We start from the raw sequence: 19,115 nt of genomic DNA, 5'->3' as shown, positions 1-19,115 counted from the left end.
TAATACGGATAGGCAGTAAATGCTGTCGCGGGAAGCTCTATAACTGTCTAGCCGCAATTCCCTTCAGTGGGCCAACCGCCAGCTGAGTTTTCACTTTCAATTCTGAAATGGCAGTTGCCAAAGGGCAATCCAATTTACCCAAACTAAGTTGACATTAACTTATGAAATATGGCTGCCAATTGAATTATGCAATTGAAAAACTATTCGGGTTGAAAACTGAATCTCAAATTGGATTTCTCTTAAAAATTTTATTGGGTCAAGCATCAATATATTGTCTCGCAGCTGTATGATTGAAAAATGTTGTTATTTGCATGGAGTTACAACGAATGCTGAGCGTATTCGGTATTCAGGTATGTATTTGTGTCAACCGCAAAAGAAATCTCAAAAACAAGGAAAATCTGCTTAAATTGAAAAATCCGTTACAAAAGCGCAACAGCCGATAAATCGATAAGACAGACTGCGCTTGCGCCACTGTTGGCTCATATTTGCGTTAACGTTAATGGCTAACAGACTGCTACTTAACATAGCTGCTGCTGCAGCATGCGAGCCGTCAGGCATGGCCACTCTGATTGGAGAACAGCTGATCTGTTGTGCGCGTTAACAGCGAATGGTCAGACGCCATTGTGTACAAAAGTGTGTCGCAGTCGCCAAATAAAAGAAAAAATCCTGTTAGCTCATATTTGCGTTAATGCTGCTCAGTTGGCGTTAAAGGCTAACAGACTGCTACTTAACATAGCTGCTGCTGCAGCATGCGAACCGTCAGGCATGGTCACTCTGATTGGAGAACAGCTGATCTGTTGTGCGCGTTAACAGCGAATGGTCAGACGCCATTGTGTACAAAAGTGTGTCGCAGTCGCCAAATAAAAGGAAAAAAAAGTCCAAAATCTTTTATAAATTGCCAAAGAAAATACAAAAAAAAAAGGTCGCGTCGTCGTTGGTGTTTATACATTAATAGCTTCCAAGGAAATCGCACATAACGCACACACAAAATGGTAATAAAAATTTGCGTGCGCGCAACAAAATAACCAAAACCAAAACCTAGAAAAAAAAGGTGCTGCGCGAAAAATACGCAATTTTTATGGGTTTTGCGTGCAGATGGAAATTAAAGTTCTCTTGGCCTATTTTAAACAACTTTATTTGTGCATTGCAGGGAAATGAATCGTCGCTGCCGATGGAAATGTGCTCGAATTGTAAGTAAAATTCGCATTGTCAATGTCATTTGAATGGAATTTGGCCGAATGCCTATCCATATTTGCATATTTCAAACACGTAGCTCTACATTTTTACATTTTCTAATGCGACCCTTATGTGCATACCGTTATTTGCCTATCTTTGCGCTTGTTTGTCCAGCGTGTGCAGTGGGCTGCGGGAAGCGGGAAACGGGCAGCGGGAGCAGCAGTTTTATGGGCTAATTGGAATATGAATTGTGCTAGAGTGACACTGGCTTGGGTTTGCGTTGCGTGCTCAAATTGGAATATGAATTGTGCTAAAGTGACAATTGTTGTGTTGCGTGTTCTAGTTGGAAAGTGAATTGTGCTGGAATCGAATTGGAACCACAACTCTGTTAGCTTGACACTTGTTAGCTTTGTGTGTTCAAATTGGAATGCCCGTTGTGCTGTAGTGACACTGGCTAGTTTTTGGGTTGCGTGTTCGAATTGGAATACTGTAGGCTGATAGAATGAGACTTGTTGGAAAACTGTTGCTATTTGAATATTATTTTATGCGTCGTGCGCCAATTGGAAAATGAGTGATATTGGAGTAACATTGGTTAGCCGTTCTAATTGGACTGTGAATACTGGTGAAATTAGAATTGTTAATAAACTGATGCTATTGGAACATCAGTTGTGCGTACACCAGTCAGTATTTATGTTGCATATTCTAATTGGAATATGATGTAATGAACAAACAAGTGTCATTCGCTTGCATTCATTTGGCTGAGAAGCTCTCGCTCTGATCGGCCCATGCATTGTGTGGACATCAATATCATTTTCATTGACATCAGCTTGTTCGGGGGGTGATCTATAAATAAAATGGTCACATTTTTGTACAATACAAGCAGCAGTACAGGGCGTACAGGGTGCACACCCACACGTGCTGTTCGCTGCTGTAATCACCCTGTGGCCAAAATCTAAACAAGCTACCATTTAAATTTGAACAGTCGATGCGGATGAGATACGTCGTCTGGGCAAACGTTTCCGCAAACTGGATCTGGACAATTCGGGTGCATTGAGCGTGGATGAGTTTATGTCGCTGCCGGAATTGCAACAGAATCCGCTTGTGCAGCGCGTGATCGACATTTTCGATGCGGACGGCAACGGCGAGGTGGACTTCAAGGAGTTCATCCAGGGCGTCTCACAGTTCAGCGTCAAAGGCGACAAACTGTCCAAGCTGCGCTTCGCATTTCGCATCTACGACATGGACAACGATGGCTACATCTCAAATGGCGAACTCTTCCAGGTGCGTATCGAGCCTGGTCACCTCATATATACATGCTTAACTAATATTTTAATACGATTCGTGCAGGTGCTCAAAATGATGGTGGGCAACAATTTGAAGGATACGCAGCTGCAGCAAATTGTGGACAAGACAATCGGTTTTGCGGACAAGGACGAGGACGGCAAAATCTCCTTCGACGAGTTCTGTTCGGTGGTCGGCAACACGGATATACACAAGAAGATGGTTGTCGATGTCTAAAAAACAAATTGAAATCGAAACGAAAGTTTGCCTAAAGTTGCAACTGCATAGGTTTACCTTTTTTATATATATATATAAATATTGTATATGCATAATCAAAGCAAATCATTTTCACTAGTTACTATTTATTATTATTATTATTATTATTACTATTATTATTATTATTATTATTATTTTGTAATGCATATTGTTTGTTTTGAAAAGCTAATTGTTTATATATTTCTCTTTTGTATTGTTAAGTTCGGAACGTAAAACAAATATTGAGCAAATTTTTGAAAAATCAAACGCTTTAACAAATAAATATCACAATTTCTCAAAGAAAAAAAAAAACACACACAAAACAACAACAAAAACAACATAAACAATTTTTTAAAAGTTATAAAGTAAAAATGAAAAAAAATAAAAGAATACGCTAAAAACATATATATATATAGAGAGAGCGAGAGAGAGAGAGAGAGGGAGAGCGAGAGAGAGAGGGACATACTTCTTAATTTATTGTACAACAACAAAAAATAGTTAATAATTGCAACAAGGCAAAAATAAAGCAACAAAGTTGAGTGTTTTTTTTTTAAATTTTTTAATTTTTAATTCTATAACAAATCAAAAAAAAAAAACTTATATACAACAAATAAATAGAGTAAAAGCGAAAGGAACATTAAAAATATTGAAAAAGTTGTGTTCAAAACTTTGTGTGTGTGCGTGCGTGTGTGTGTGTGTGTGTGCGTGTTTACACTCTTAAAACTTGTCTTAAACTTAGATTTTGTTAATAACTTCTGATTCTCCTGTGATTTGGCCAAAAAAGTAAAGAAAAAAATCAAAAAAAAAATCGCTAGCCTCTATATAAATATACTATATATATATATATATATATATATATCAAAAGAAAAGGAAACTTTTGAAAAGCGAAGCAACGCATTTTTCTCAATTATAATATATATATATATATATATTATATGGTAATTGCAACTAATTCTAATCAAGTTAACTTAGTAATTAATTAAAACTTATATGTGAGTCAAATCGAATAATTAACAAATTTTATACTTAACTTATATTTAATATACATTACGAAAGTCTAGTTAAATGAAATGATATGAAAATTAACAAAATGCATGTAAAATTAGCAAAAATTTTATGCACAATCGCCATTCAATTTGTTAGCTAAAACTAATCGAATTTTTTTCATAACAACCTTTATACATAAAATATATATCTATATATATATATATATATATCGAATGCAATTTATATGAAAAGTCAGCCAAGGAAACGAAATGCTTCTTTTCACAGCTGCTGCAGCAATAAATAAATATATATATATATATATACACTAACTACGAGATGTTCGCATATTTTATTTGATTATAAATTAATGAATTTAACGCCGACAAACACAAATGGCCTTGTTATTGCAGTAGCCGCCCTTGTAGCGCCTGGCCAGGCAGTGGGCCACACAGGCTGTGTTCTTTACGTTCCAGAAGCTCAGCAGATCGCAGGTGGCGCGTTTCTGGCGTGGATGCCATTCCATTCCCGTTGGAGCTGTCGCCTCATGCGTAGAAGTCAACGCATTTGTCACAGCCAGGATTAGTAGCAGGCCCAGGCATACGATCAACTTCATTGTAATGCAGTTTGTCTGGCAACTGATGATGCCAAGCGGCATGGCTCCACGTATTTATACAGCGAAAGTGTCGCTTTTGTCAAGCTAAGGGATTCCCGGTGGACACTGCTTTGCTTTCAAGTCGTATTCACAGGCTGGGCACGTACAGGGGGATCTTTTAATCATCTCGGTTGATGAGCAGTTGTTCAAAGAAGACAACAATGGAAAGTCAATAGCAGAGTCTAGACTAAGCTTGGCCCCGGATGTCATAAAATACAGCACAGAATCAATTACAATGAACTATTTCTTATATAAATATAATGCAAAGAACATATAAATATAATATATCTAATAACAAATGCAGAATTCATTAAATTTACAATAGATACGTTTAATTGGCGCCACAAGTTTGAATTTGAACGAGTAGTCGTACTTGTCACGAGTCAGCATTGTACTTGTGCAGCATTGCCAGCCCTAGTTGCTAGCCCTAAATGGCGGCAATTATTTGAATGTGCAAGTACCAAGTACTCGTAACGAGTCGCAAATTGAATTTCACAATGTTGCCGCAACGAGTTTCGCCAGCCCTGGCAGTTATTCGCATAAAAGTAAACAAGTTGCAAAAAATTAAGTTGTTGCTGGTTTTTAATGAATACTACGTTTATATTTGCACACAAAACAACAGAAAATGTCCGATATAGACGGCATTTACTCCGTGCGGCTTGTAATTGCCGATTTTTACATGGAAAAACCCGTATTTGGCCTGGATCCCTGCTACTCGGAGTTGCGCGGCAAGGAAATTAAGCGCGTAAATATAGCAACTAATTTGAAATTGTTAATTATATGCTAAGGCCCTTATATTTGTTGAACAGGTGCCCATTGTGCGCATATTTGGCGCCAATGCCAATGGCCAAAAGTGTTGCATGCATGTGCACGGCGTCTTCCCCTACTTTTACATACCCTACGATAGGCGGGACTTTGAATCTGTGGAACGGGGCATACTGCAAATAGCCATGCACTTGGACAAGGCCATCAATATATCCTTGGGCCAGGGCAGCTCCAATGCGCAGCATGTCTTCAAAATACAATTGGTAAAGGGCATGTGAGTATATCTTCGGATATGCCAAATAGATGCCTTAATGCCAACTCCTTTTCCAGTCCTTTCTATGGCTATCATCGCACCGAGCATCAGTTTTTTAAGATTTTCATGTTCAATCCGCGCTTCGTGCGACGCGCTGCCAATTTACTGCAAAGCGGCGCCATATTGAGCAGAAACTTCAATCCCCACGAATCGCATGTACCCTACATTCTTCAATTTATGATTGATTACAATTTGTACGGCATGAGCTATCTGCATGTGCCGCTCGAGGTGGTCAAGTTTCGCAGGCATACGGATGAAGAGGGTAAACGAAAAAACAAATATTCTCTCTCTCTGGACTGGCACTTACAGTCCATTCTGTTCTTGTTCCAGTTGTGCCCTATGCGAATGTGAAGCCGGAGCAGCTGCTGGACACCAGTTGCGTTAAGAAGATCGCCTGCAGCGCCTTGGAGGTGGATATTAGTTCGAATTTCATACTGAATCGCTTTCAACTGGTCACCAAAAGCAACACGACGCACACGAATCCTGGTATCGAGGCCATTTGGCATGATGAGCACGTGCGGCGCCAGAAGCTCGCCCAAAGCTATGGCGCCGATAGCCAGAAACTAAATGCGGTAAAGATTCAGCAGCAAATCCCCTCGCCCAGCCAATAAATTTGCCTCAATTACAGCTGCCTGCGCTGCAAGTGCCGCCCACCCAGGAGCGCCCGAATGTGGAAGTAGCCGAAAGCGATAGCTTCTATCGGGCTGCGCTAGAGAGCAAGCTGTTATCCCTGGAGCAGACATTGAGCTCGGATCAAACTCTGTCCGATCAGACGCAGATCAGCCATGCGAATGTGACGCTCCAGACAAGCGCCAAGGAGCAGCGCCGGCAATTCAATTTGCAAAAGCTATTGGTGAATGCCGTTTATCCCGATGAATGCACCCAGGATGCACAGCAGCAGCTGATGAATGCATCTGTCATACAAAATCATCTATCAGGCAGCGGCAGTCTGCAAAGCCTGCTGCCGGATGTGGGCAATGGCGAGGCTGCCTTTCTGGACGATACGCTCGTGGACGAGCAGCTCTTGGAGATGCAGGGTCCAGTGCCACATGACGCTACCTGTGAGCTAATTATTTTAATTGCATTTAGTATGTAATCTTTACCAAGTCAATTTAGTGCGCGAGGAGGATTTGGAGCTGCTTGAGGTGCTGCAACAGCTGGAGGAGCAGAACGCAAACGAATCCCACATCGATTTGGACAGCTCGCTGGCGCCGCTCTCGCAGCAGCACAAACAATGTAAGCCCCTTTTAAATATAAGCTTAGTTAGTATTTAAATTAATTGTTGGCTACGCTTTCAGTTGAGCTAACGCCTGAGCTGCTGGACAAACAGACGGCAGCTGCAGCCTCGCAGCAGCCGCTGTCCGAAGACGAAAGCGACAACTCGGATGAGGACAACACCGCGGGCAACATGCACGACTTTTCCGTTGCCCTGGATGACATTGACGAGCTGCTACTTAAGCTAACCCAGAGTCAGCCCAAGTCTCAGAGCAAGACCAGCCAGAACCCGAAATTGCCGCAAATCGATGGCGCCGATGATCAGCTGCCGCGCACGCCCACTAAAGCCAAGTCCAAGGCGCAGCAACGGAGTCCACCGCGCACGCCCACAACGCCCAAGAGTCGCATCAGCATGCAGCAGCCGCGCACGCCCAAGTCCAGTGCGGCCAAAAAATATGCGCCCCTGCCACTGATCATAACCAGTCGATCCGCACAGAGTGAGTGTAGCGCCTTTAACTATTAAATCTCCTAAAGCTAAAGCTTCGATTCCATTGTAGAGCAGGCGGATGCAGCAGCTGCAGTGCCTCCAGCGAGCAGCGCGGTCAAGACGCGTCTGAGCCAACAGCTAGAGACGGGCGTTAGAAGGTGTGCACATCGATTAATATCCATAATCTCTGACTAATCCCTTGTCCATTCACCTTTTGCAGCCCAGCTGTAACGCTGCGCAAGAAACTGGCCATGACTGAGTTGCGTCGCAAGACAATCTCCGCAGCGTCTTTTACGGAGATGTGCAACAAGGCAGCACAACCGGATGAGCCGTAGGTTAATTACTTCATGCAACTTGCAGCCTTTTAAATAGCTTGCTTCCATACAGTACTCCCTTGCGGCGTAGCACGCGCAGTCGCACGCGTGATTTGGACAAAACGCACATCATTTGCTCCCTGACGCCGCGTCGGAGAAATTCTCGCATTTCGGAAGTCTTTGAGGCAGCGAACAGTTCAACAGCCACAGCTGAGATCTTAGTGGAGCAGAAGAAACCACGTCGCAGCGCACGGCACAGCGCCAAGCAGAATGTTGAGGAGCGAGCAATCGCTAAGGCAGCGCCTAGTTTGGCAACAATTAACCAGCCAACGGACTCGCCCGCTGTAACTAGCGACGATGAGGCAATTGTATCTGACACAGAGAGCGATAGGTCTGTGGCTCAGCTGCGCAAGACGCCAAATCTGAGACGTTTGCGACGCAGTTTTCGCGAATCGGTGCTGGCCAAGAGAGCGACGCCAGCGAGTAAAGGAAGTATAACGCCAGCGAGTGCAATAATTGCATCTAAATCCCCAATGCCAGTTACTAAAAAAACAACGAGTGCTATAAGTCGAATTCCAGCGAGTGCAGCAAGTCCAATGCCAGAGCGTGAAATGGCAGCTTATGCTATAAGTCAAATTCCAGCGAGTGAAACGGCAACGAGTACAAAAACTGATATAAGTAAGACTTCAGGGAATGCAACGCCAACAAGCACCGAAACTCAAGCTTTAGCGAGATCAATGAAGTCCACTCCAGCGAGTAAGACACCAACGAGTAAAGCGATAGCGAGTAAAGCGACAGCGAGTAAAGCGACAGCGAGTAAAGCGACAGCGAGTACAACTGATATAAGTCAAATTGCAGCTAGTGAAACGCCAACGAGTACAAAAAGTCAAGCGAAAGCAATGTATTGCACTCCAGCTAATAAGACACGAACGAGTAAAACGCCAGCGATTGCGACGCCAACGAGTTCCAAAAGCCAAACCCTAGGGAGTCCTATGCTAGCAATAAACTGCACTCCAACGAGTAAACTTTCAGCGAGATCAATTCGCACTCCAGCGAGTAGGACACCAGCGACTCCAATTGTGCCACTCAAGAATGCACATGAAGTAGAAATGATTGAAGCAATTGACACACCACAATGTAGTCCACAGAGCATAAGCAGTAATACTCCAGAGCTGATGAAGAGCTTCTATGAGCACTCGTTGATTGTGAACAGTCCGTCCGTATTCAGCGATGATCTGGGCAGTCCGCAGCTGCCCGCCCAATCAAAATTTCTCGCCAGGCCCAGCGGCAGCTCAAGCAACTCCGCAGATCTCAATACGTTTGTAATTGCGCCGCTAGAGCTGCCGCCCAGCTATGAGGAAGTGCTGCAGAGCTGCCGCAAACTGGACATACCCGAGTACGTGTTCCAGCAGCCCTTCTATAGCAATCCCGCCGATGTTAGCAAAATGACCGAGGTGGGATTTCTGGTGCTGCGCATACCGGGCAACAAGCTCAACGATTTGGAGCCCTTTCAAAGCAGCGTTTTGGCCAGCCATCAAGGTCTGGCGGCCTGGCGCCGCAAGCAATTGGTAGGCATTGCCGGACCAGCCATATTGCAGCGCTATCGCAGCGAGCAGCAGGTGCGGGAGTACTTCAGCAGCGAGCAGCGGCTGGTCATGGAGCCGGCAATGAGTCCGCCTAGCAGGCAGGACGCCAAATTGTGGCTAAAAGCGCGCGAGCTGCACAAGCAGCGCCAGGGCGAGCAGGAGGAGGAGCAGCTGCGCCCGCTGGCCAACGATGTGGATAGCCCCATTAAAATCAAGCGCCAGAAAATAACCATGATGCTCAACGAAGGCAATGGCGAGAGCGGAGCAAGTGGCGATGAGGACGGGGAGCCGAATTGCAGTCGCCTAACCCTGACGCCCCTGTCACAGACGCCAGCAACGCCTCAGCCCACAGGCAGAGGTAAGCGGCAAGCGAAGGACACGCCGCTAAGCTGCAAGATGCGCGCCAGGCGCGCCACCAAGCTTAAATTTCCAGCAGAACAGGATGAGCCGCCAGGCAGCAGTCAGTCGAGTGAGCAGAGCGTCGCCAGCAGCGATGCCTTGGATGCATTGGAGCGTAGCTCGTTTGTGCGCCAGCTGGACAGCCTGAGTAGCGGACGGAACAGTCATGAGCTCAGCTTTGGGCTGACCAATGCGACGCTGGACAATACCTTTGGCTTCAAGGTTAATCTGGAGAATCTGCAGCAGGCCAAGGCCGACATTGAGGTGGGCAACAGTTCAGACCAACATGTATTCCATGTATCAAATCTTAATTTCTGCAGTGCAACTATTTGACCACCATGACGCTGGAGCTGTTTGTGCCCACCCGAGACGAACTGCAGCCGGATCCGCTGTACGACGAGATACGCTGCATATTCTATGCCATAGAGCATAGCCTGCCGGCTGCAGCTGGAGCGGAGCAGCAGGCGCTGCCCAGCAAGGCCTGCGGCTATATTATAGTCAGCGATGCCCAAGATTTGGTCAGCGAGGGACGACATCACGGCCTGGACGCAGACATTGAGCTGCAGGTGGTGCAGAGCGAGGCGCAGGCTTTTGAGGCGCTGCTGGCGCTCTGCACGCGCTGGGATGCGGACATCTATGCGGGCTACGAGATCGAGATGAGCTCTTGGGGCTACATCATTGAGCGTGCCAAGCACTTGTGCTTCAACATTGCGCCCCTGCTGTCGCGTGTGCCCACGCAAAAGGTGCGCGACTTTGTCGACGAGGATCGCGAATCGTTTACGGATCTCGATGTGGAGATGAAGCTCTGTGGCCGCATTTTGCTGGACGTGTGGCGTCTGATGCGCTCCGAGATTGCGCTCACCTCGTACACCTTTGAGAATGTCATGTATCATATTCTGCACAAGCGTTGTCCCTGGCACAGTCCGCGCGCCCTGACCGATTGGTTTGCCTCGCCCTGCACGCGCTGGATTGTGCTCGAGTATTATTTGGAGCGTGTGCGCGGCACCTTGGCGCTGCTCGATCAGCTGGATCTGCTGGGTCGCACCAGCGAGATGGCCAAACTAATTGGCATACAGTTCTATGAGGTGCTCTCACGCGGCTCACAGTTTCGCGTGGAAAGCATGATGCTGCGGTGGGTATTGCCCCCTCTACATATGGATGCCTATATTAAATATTTATTATTATTCTCTCGCCCAACCACAGCATAGCGAAGCCCAAGAATCTGGTGCCGCTCTCGCCGAGCGTGCAGCAGCGCGCACACATGCGTGCACCGGAGTACCTGGCGCTCATCATGGAGCCCGAATCACGTTTCTATGCCGATCCCCTCATCGTGCTGGACTTTCAGAGCCTGTATCCGAGCATGATCATAGCCTACAACTATTGTTTCTCCACCTGCTTGGGTCGTGTCGAGCATCTGGGCAGCAGCAGCCCGTTTGAGTTTGGCGCCTCGCAGTTGCGTGTCTCGCGTCCGTTGCTGCAGCAGCTGCTGGAGCGCGATCTGGTCACAATCTCACCCTGCGGCGTGGTCTTTGTGAAGCGCCAGGTGCGCGAGGGCATCTTGCCGCGCATGCTCAGTGAAATACTGGACACCCGGCTGATGGTGAAGCAATCGATGAAGCTGCATCGCGACAGCTCCGCGCTGCAGCGTGTGCTGCACTCACGCCAACTGGGCCTGAAGCTAATGGCAAATGTTACCTACGGCTATACGGCGGCCAATTTCAGCGGGCGCATGCCCGCCGTCGAGGTGGGCGACTCGGTGGTAGCCAAGGGCCGTGAGACGTTGGAGCGTGCCATCAAACTGGTGGAGACGCACGAGAAGTGGAACGTGCGCGTCGTCTACGGCGACACGGATTCCATGTTTGTTCTTGTGCCCGGACGCAATCGTGCCGAGGCCTTTCGCATTGGCGAGGAAATTGCACAGGCCGTAACCGAAATGAATCCGCATCCGGTCAAACTGAAGCTGGAGAAGGTCTATCAGCCGTGCGTGCTGCAGACCAAAAAACGCTACGTCGGCTACATGTACGAGACGCCCGAGCAGCAGCAGCCGGTGTACGAGGCCAAGGGCATTGAGACGGTGCGACGTGATGGCTGTCCGGCGGTTGCCAAAATGCTGGAGAAGGTGCTGCGGCTGCTCTTCGAAACGGCGGACGTCAGTCTGATCAAGCAGTACGTGTGCCGGCAATTTACCAAGCTGCTCTCCGGACGCGCCAATCTGCAGGATCTCATCTTTGCCAAGGAGTTTCGCGGACTAAACGGCTATAAGCCCACAGCCTGTGTGCCGGCGCTGGAGATGACGCGGTGAGTAGAGCATATAAAGATACCATAATGTATAGATTCGACTAATTTTCTATTCATTCACCGTACGCAGCAAATGGATGCAAAAGGATCCCAGACGCGTGCCGCGTCGCGGTGAGCGTGTGCCCTTTTGCATTATCAATGGACCGCCCGGCGTGCCGCTGATACGCCTGGTGCGCAGTCCACACGAGGTGCTGGCCAACGAGGGCTACAAAATCAATGCCATTTACTATATAACCAAGGCCATAATACCGCCACTGAATCGCTGCCTGCTGCTCATCGGAGCCGATGTGAATGATTGGTAAGCAAGTGAATCAGCTGCACTGCCAAGATTAACCATCAACTATTTCCAGGTTCAGCAATTTGCCGCGCAGGCTGCTCATAATGCCGGCTCTGTCGACGGCTGGGGAGCTGATGAATCGCGGCAGCGCCAAATCCACCATATCGCAATATTTCTCAACGAGCAACTGCATCATCGACTGCGGCCGCCAGACCAAGGCGGGCATCTGCACGGATTGTGCCCGTAATGCCAGCAAATGCGTTGTCACGCTGCAGGCAAAGCTGGCGCAGCTGGAGCGCGGCTACAGGCTAACCCAGCAGATATGCCAGGCCTGTTGCGGCCGGTTGGGTGAGCTGCAATGCGGTTCACTGGACTGCCCGGTGCTGTATGTGCTGGAGGTGAAGCGGCGGGAGCTGCAGCAAGCGCCGCATATACGCAAACAGCTGGAGGAGCGTTTCAATTAGTTCAATATCACGTGTATATATATAAATATTTAGTGGATGCCTGGAAAACAATTCAAGACTAGATATGACTTCATTTAACCGAGTTACCGACCGACCATCGATTGGTAATCAAAAGAATCCGCATTCCAAGATTGGCAAGCGGTAAGTAAGATCACAAATTTTGTCAAAACTGACTTTGTTAAGATATCCAAAATTGTTGATGCAAATTTATTATATGGGGCTTGAAGTCGTGTAGTTTCCAATGTGTCCAAGAGCAAGCTCCATTTAAACGATATAATTAAATTCTTAAGTAGCCGATGGATTTTAGATGACCTACATATATATAAATCCTTGGTTAGTTATGTCAAATCTCATAGATATAGTCCAAGTCAATCTATGGAGGAAAACCCTTATAAGATTTCATAAGGGCAACTGGCATAGAACTCCATGAGTGCAAGAGGGAATGGGAATATCTTTCCAAGATCGCAGTGCATTTGACCGAGTTATATTATAATGGGTATCACCCGGCTATGCGATCCCCAATTCAGCTTCCTAGCTCTTCCGATTTAAGCTGTATGCATAGACATATGTGTATATATATTGTTTTTTTTTTTTGTATATTTAACTTGCGACTGTTTAAAAAAGTTAAAATACTACACGTACAACAATCAGTGTCGGCATCCCGTATATATATATATATATATATATAGCTTAAACACTATGAATGCAGGTGTGTGTGTGTGTGTGTGTGTGTGTGTGTAGCATATATGCAATGTTAACTATTGATATTGTTTAGTTGCCGCTTGTAATTTGCATTAGCATTTGTTCAAATGAATTTCTTGACAGATTTCCTTTTGCTTTAATTAAATATTTATATATTTGTTTTGTATGCATGCGCGTGTATGTATAATCAGATGGTAATGCGTTTTGTACAATCTAAAATTAATTATTATGAGAACGTTTCAATTTAACAATTTTTCCAATTTATGTTTAACCAAATTAAATAACAATTATTTATGTATGTATGTATATAACCATGTACATAAGTGAATTTTTGTGTTCATTTTGATTTTGTTGTTAGCCCTGATTTATCCTTCATTCTTTACATATATATATATATATATTCACTTAGTTTAAATATACATATATATATATATATATAGTATTTGGGTGTGTACCTAAACAATTTGCAATTGTATATGGTTATTAAATTGAGCGCCTGTTTGCAGATAAACAACGTTTACCATTTACAATTAGAAACTCTTGTTTCACAAAAAAAAAATATATATATATATATCAGTACAATAAAAGTAGCTTCAAAAATTCCTTTTTAAAATTTTCCTCGAAAAATAACACACGCACAGTTGCTGTAACGAGCGCTCGAGGTGCTCTTACATATCCTCATCCTCATCCTCGTCATCGTCATCCATTTCAAACATCATGGCATTCTTGGCATCAGCCTCATTGCGTTTAGTTTCCTCTTCGTTGTTGTGATTGTTGTTGTTGGTCAAGTCCAGACCGCTATCGTGCATCGACAGCTTCTTGTTCTTGTCCTGGTCGTGACCATTATTATTGTTCGGCTGCTTGAAATACTGTGCATTGGCAGCGGTCTGAGGGCGAGAGTAGAATCAAGGATATTAAGTAGATGTAACGAATCAACTTTTAAATAGAAATGATCGCACTCAAAATTATAAAAAGCAAAATTCTAAAGGCTCTTATGGAGTTCTGTCATTGCATTTTTTTAACAGCTTTCGCCTAACATTTTCACATTTAACATTGCCGTCTTATGTTAAACGGCTGTTAGCAACTGCCACTTATCAAAGTTATATCAAGTGTTTATCATTCAATCAAATGTTTACTCAAATTACACACAAATTGCAAACACAAATACTATATATCATATCATTATCATTATCGCTCGACGTTTGACCTTCGTTTAGTGACTAGTTAGAGGCTGATTTAACTTAAATCGCAATAGCACTGCTAAGAACTGGAATGCTTTAGTTTCAATTGTGTTTGCTCGCGAACTTATTTGCAACTTGCGGCAAATATTTAACTAGCTTACACACGTTTAAGACTAGACCTGAAGCTCTCGATAGCCAAATGGGTCATACAATAGAAACTAACACTTGGATAACGCGCATTCCAATACAATCAATATTCGCGTCTAGCACTAATTCAATTAGCTCCAATCGGCAAATTAACAAGCTGGCGCAAATCACAAGTTTACCTTGTGGGCGGGCGGCTGCTGGCCATTGCCATGCTCCACCTCCTCGTAGTCCGCCGAGTCGCCCTCGCTGAGGCGACGCTGTTGGGCGCGCAATTTGCAATCGCGTCGCTTTTGATTCTTCTTTCGCTGGCCCAGTATGCTCGAGTCGAGCCTAAAAATAGAGATGCGATAATTAGATGAAATTGAATACAATTGGATCCGTTTTATATTTTTAGACGCACCTGAACACTTGCTTCATGATGTGATCATTAAATCTAACAGTCTTCTTGCAGCTCTCCGATAGACCTACATCTCCCTCTCCGCTACGCTCCTCGGGTATGCCACCAAATGATTGTGAGAAACCCATACCAGGTGCATCCATTGAGCACGAATATGTTGAGGAGCAATCATCAATTGAGGAGCAACTATCGGATATGGAGGGGCGTGGTCCATAGCGACTGAAGCGCTTCAATATGCCACGCTGCACACAGCTGCTGCTCTCATTGCATTCCGAGTAGCTGCGCTGCTTGCGCTGCGGCAGCTTTAGCGTGTCCACCGGTTGAGACACGTTCTGCAAGCGCTCCGGCGAAGCATCTTTGGGTGTCGACGGCAGCTGCTGCTGCTGCTGTTGCTTCTCGTGCTGCAGCTGCAGCTCCTCCTGTGCCGCCTTGAGCTCCTCACAGGCAGACTCAGAGAGCGAACGTTGCTTCTTGTTGCGCTTGCGCTGCTTCTTGTTTAGCTTCTTCTGCTGCTGCAGCTGTTGCAGTTGTTGTTGTTGCTGTTGCAGCAGCTCTATACTATCTAGAGGATCAGTGCTCTCTTGTGGCATGATGCTCACCTCCAATGCATGCTCCAGATCATTGTGATCCATGTTAATATACAGTGACTTCTCTGAAGCCAAGCTGCAGCCTTCATACTCTTTCTCATTATTGTTGTTGTTGTTAAAGTGGCCAAAAACTGGATATTCCTTGAGATCAGTGCTATCGGGTCCAGCCAGATAGCTAGGCAGCAGCATGCAGTTCTCATTCATATACAGTCTCAAGACCACATTCTCATCGGCGGCATCCACGTCGATATGATCGATCTGCAGCTGCGGCTCAAGCCCATCGGGCAGCTGCACTAGGAACGCATAGTGGGTGGGATAGTAGCCACTGCCCATGGAGGCGAATTGCAAATGCAGGCTGCGTGCCTGCTGCAGTGTCTGCACAGAATCCGGTTGCACATTGGGCACGTGCAGCACAAAGGCAATCACATTGTCCAGTATGTTGCAATCAAACGAGGCGGGCAGCTTATAGTGCAGGTTGTCCTTCAGAAACGAACGGGGCGAAACAACGGCAGTGGGCGGGACTGTTGGATGAGGCAACAAGTTAAAAATGGACTTCATAAAAAGTGAACTACTTACATGCATCGGAAACATCGCGTTGATCGTGCGACTGCAGCTCAACAATGGCATCGGCTTCAACTTCCGCTTCAGCTTCATCTTCAACGGGCGATTCACCATTGGAGTTGAGCTCCACGCCGCTGTCCTCGCGCGTGAGCACGCGCACGGTGTCGTGCAAATTGCGCTGTTCACGTGCCGTGGAACGCACCACGGGCAGCGTTATGCACAGACGTCTGTGCTCGGTATCGAAGCGTGCATTGCCGGCTTTATCGTTCACCGTGTACGGCAGATCCAGCTTCAGTCGATATTTGGCTCCTTGACGCTCGCTGAGCAGATAAACGGACTTCTCGGTGACATCCAGCTGACAGTCAGCCGTAGAGCTGAGCAGCGGCAATTCGATTTCAACGACCAGAGCACGTGGCATAGTCACCTGCAGTTTGGCATCCAGTTCGTCTGTGTACTCGGCCAGGTCCACATCGTGGCTGTGCTTGATGCTGTACTTGGGCACGGCAAACGTTGGAGCAGGCGTCACTTTTGTCTTCATGGGCAGCACCTTGGGCTGGTCGGCGTTTGCAGCCGGCTTCTTTGGGTACATGTGCTCGAGGGGATGCGGTTCGAGTTCCTCGGCTGTGGCATCCTTGGATAATTTGCGCAGCACGGTAGGACGCGCAAGACCCTTATAGTCGAGCTTGGGAAACTTGAGATTGGCCCGATCCAAATTGACCTTATACTCGCGCTCGACACCATCCAGTGCGGTATCTATAAGGCATTGACGGAACTGCGCATTGCGCTTGCCCAGATGCAGTGCATCCGGATGGAAGACGACATCAAAAACTTTGCATTGCTTGTTATTGGCATCGAGATCATCGCGAGGCGGTGTCTGGGCCATCGGTATGGACCAGCTGAGACCCTTCTGCCCAGTTTGCGAATTGACCGAAACCTCATTATTGGGCCGCTCCACAACCGTGGAGCTGGCAATATTAATGAAACACTTTAGTTCACCATCAATGGACGTTTTAACCACAAAGCCCGGCTGCGGATGAATAAAGGTAACATCGACGCCGCGCTCCTTTTCCAGCTGCGTTATCTCCTTCTCGTAGAGCTTACGATTCTCCGGATCTTGAATTTCGTCAACGTAATCGAAGAACAATTTGCGAAACTCTTCGTTGCTTAAAGCCTGACGTATGCGGTCAAACTCATCCGTGGTTATGTCCAACTTTTCATTGCCATGGATCTTTGAGTGTTTATTGCGTGTGGAAGCGGACATAGCTTCAAATGCTTTAACTTGCACTCACTATCACTATCACTATCACAATCTCACTCTCGCTCTTGCTCTTACCGATACGCGCAATTCGAACAAAAAAGCGTTAAACACTTGTTGCACTATTTTTAATAATTTTACAGTTAGCAAGAAACACGTAAGCCGCACGAAATGCTAGTTTATGTTATTATAGCGTTCTAGTTGTTTCTGCAAAGAGAAATGAGATAGAGAGAAAAGGAGAGAGATGGTAATTTAACATTTGACAGCTGATGCAATAACACTCAAAATTCATATTCGTTAGAAGCCGCATTCTGACGTATGCACACACACACTCACACGCAACACACACATGCAAAATCGATGAGCGGTTTATCGCTCGATTGTCGTAGGTTTTAATTCGTAGCATATGGGAAGGCAACATTATCTACCCAGCCTTATATACATAGATAATATAGAATAACATATAGTAGTTATCTACATACATATGCATGCATGTAAATTGAAATCGGATTCAAAATGACGAAAACCAACGTGCCCCCCTACTCTCTTATTCGCATTCGCTCTCTCAGCACAATTTGCCGGCTGCATTGTGCAGCCTTTTTTTTTTGGCAACAGCGAAATGTATATTTACATTTGTATGTATGTAACAGTTATGTAATGCAGCCAAAACGGACATGGGAAACGAAGGCGAACAGAATGGAAGGCATAGAGAGATCAAGCGTTTTATTATTGAGCAGAAACGAAAAACAAACGTACTGCGTAGTTTGCCGTTTTGTTGTGGCCGTTGTTTCGTATCAGTGTTTGTGTGTCGATGTTTGCGGCGCGAGCGAACTTTTACGAATGAGCATTAAACGCCGGCAAATGCTTCGCACGCAGAGGAGGCCGCATGCTGAATTTGCGACGGAAGAGGAGTACGGCGGAGACGAGGGCAACGCTAGATAAGCACAGGCACAGCTAACCAACCACTTGCCCTCAATTGTTTGTGTCTGCTGCTGTTGTTGTTTTTTAGCGAGGTTCTGTATATCGAATGAATGTATGTAATGTGTGCCCAGCCCAGATGAGATGGGATGTCAAAACAAACTGTATACACAATCCAGGGACACAGGACGATGGAATACTAGAAAAGTGGAAAACAAGCAAACACATGTTCTGCCCCTTGGTTCAGCGTGTTTGCGCGTACACGCTCAAAAGAAAATGTGGAAAAATTATTAGTTACGTGACCAAGGAGAGCACATCCATCTATGTGTGTGTGCGTGAGCTGGTACATATGTAAATATGTATGCATATACGCAATCGGTGTTTGATCAATATCGATAGAAACGGTGGAACATTGATTGATTTTCTGCATAAGGCATGGCCACAAGATGAAACCGGTCCGAATGAGCTTAGCACACGCCCACTGGAACAGGATTTACGGAGAATTGCAGAGGAGCCGTTGCAAAATGATGTTGACAATCTGCTTGAACTTGAGCACGATGAGGCACGTCAATGACCACCAATCGGCATCTACAGCAGCCACAATTAGAAAAACAGTAGAACTAGACTCGAGACTGCAATTTCTTTTAACAGACACAGACACATGCACAGGGCACACACACGGGCAAGACTTACCTAAAAAATATATATATATGTATTAATACATACGTGTATGCACTGTAAATAATTATGAACCGCACAGAACTCTTTTTAATATTTTTTATGTTTAATTACTGTGAAATTGTCTTTGAAGTTTTTTTCAGAAATTCTAGAAACTTTTCAGCTGATCAATTTTTTCCAGGCGAAGCAAGCTGAGGACCGGCTCAGTGTGACCTAAACA

The 19,115-nt window shown here is 45.7% G+C and overlaps 4 protein-coding genes across 5 annotated transcripts; 2 read left to right on the top strand and 2 right to left on the bottom strand.

Moving 5' to 3' along the window:
* The first annotated feature begins 825 nt into the window (after positions 1-825).
* CanB2 (Calcineurin B2) lies at positions 826-2,825 on the top strand. Its single transcript, XM_002048756.3, has 4 exons — positions 826-992; positions 1,151-1,190; positions 2,159-2,457; positions 2,524-2,825. Exons 1-4 carry the CDS (start codon positions 990-992, stop codon positions 2,692-2,694), a joined length of 513 nt encoding a protein of 170 aa, XP_002048792.2. The 5' UTR covers positions 826-989; the 3' UTR covers positions 2,695-2,825.
* Positions 2,826-4,029: 1,204 nt separating this feature from the next.
* Positions 4,030-4,347, bottom strand: LOC6625675 (defensin). The gene has a single exon (XM_002048757.4). It carries the CDS (start codon positions 4,310-4,312, stop codon positions 4,073-4,075), a length of 240 nt encoding a protein of 79 aa, XP_002048793.1. The 5' UTR covers positions 4,313-4,347; the 3' UTR covers positions 4,030-4,072.
* A 522-nt stretch (positions 4,348-4,869) lies between these two features.
* PolZ1 (DNA polymerase zeta catalytic subunit) lies at positions 4,870-12,520 on the top strand. The gene is made up of 14 exons (XM_002048758.4): positions 4,870-5,096; positions 5,161-5,390; positions 5,447-5,691; positions 5,760-6,001; positions 6,058-6,490; positions 6,546-6,665; positions 6,728-7,141; positions 7,202-7,289; positions 7,352-7,462; positions 7,519-9,694; positions 9,751-10,562; positions 10,634-11,728; positions 11,799-12,026; positions 12,079-12,520. Exons 1-14 carry the CDS (start codon positions 4,977-4,979, stop codon positions 12,467-12,469), a joined length of 6,705 nt encoding a protein of 2,234 aa, XP_002048794.2. The 5' UTR covers positions 4,870-4,976; the 3' UTR covers positions 12,470-12,520.
* A 775-nt stretch (positions 12,521-13,295) lies between these two features.
* On the bottom strand, positions 13,296-19,115 carry Nop17l (Nop17 like). 2 transcript variants are annotated; one of them, XM_002048759.4, is made up of 5 exons: positions 18,911-19,115; positions 16,060-17,506; positions 14,900-16,004; positions 14,679-14,829; positions 13,296-14,058 (listed from the first exon to the last, which is right to left on the bottom strand). In XM_002048759.4, the coding sequence occupies exons 2-5, from the start codon at positions 17,303-17,305 to the stop codon at positions 13,840-13,842; spliced, it is 2,721 nt and encodes a 906-aa protein (XP_002048795.1). In that variant the 5' UTR covers positions 17,306-17,506; positions 18,911-19,115; the 3' UTR covers positions 13,296-13,839. The 2 variants fall into 2 exon arrangements, with proteins under 2 accessions (XP_002048795.1, XP_015029557.1); XM_015174071.3 differs by having other exon boundaries at positions 18,944-19,115.

The sequence above is a fragment of the Drosophila virilis genome, chromosome 5 (assembly GCF_030788295.1).
Source record: "Drosophila virilis strain 15010-1051.87 chromosome 5, Dvir_AGI_RSII-ME, whole genome shotgun sequence".
NCBI classification, from domain to species: domain Eukaryota; kingdom Metazoa; phylum Arthropoda; class Insecta; order Diptera; family Drosophilidae; genus Drosophila; species Drosophila virilis.
Note: the sequence above shows the minus strand (reverse complement) of the source record. Positions and strands in the feature narration are given on the sequence as shown.

Coding starts and splice junctions, on each gene's coding strand:
- CanB2 (XM_002048756.3), top strand. Junction 1,191..2,158: donor GATGGAAATGTGCTCGAATT/GTAAGTAAAATT, acceptor AAATTTGAACAG/TCGATGCGGATGAGATACGT. Junction 2,458..2,523: donor CAAATGGCGAACTCTTCCAG/GTGCGTATCGAG, acceptor CGATTCGTGCAG/GTGCTCAAAATGATGGTGGG.
- LOC6625675 (XM_002048757.4), bottom strand. CDS start 4,312: ATGAAGTTGATCGTATGCCTGGGCCTGCTACTAATCCTGGCTGTGACA.
- PolZ1 (XM_002048758.4), top strand. CDS start 4,977: ATGTCCGATATAGACGGCATTTACTCCGTGCGGCTTGTAATTGCCGAT. Junction 7,142..7,201: donor AACCAGTCGATCCGCACAGA/GTGAGTGTAGCG, acceptor ATTCCATTGTAG/AGCAGGCGGATGCAGCAGCT. Junction 7,290..7,351: donor CTAGAGACGGGCGTTAGAAG/GTGTGCACATCG, acceptor CACCTTTTGCAG/CCCAGCTGTAACGCTGCGCA.
- Nop17l (XM_002048759.4), bottom strand. CDS start 17,305: ATGTCCGCTTCCACACGCAATAAACACTCAAAGATCCATGGCAATGAA. Junction 16,005..16,059: donor ACGCGATGTTTCCGATGCAT/GTAAGTAGTTCA, acceptor CTCATCCAACAG/TCCCGCCCACTGCCGTTGTT. Junction 14,059..14,678: donor AGCAGCCGCCCGCCCACAAG/GTAAACTTGTGA, acceptor TCTCGCCCTCAG/ACCGCTGCCAATGCACAGTA.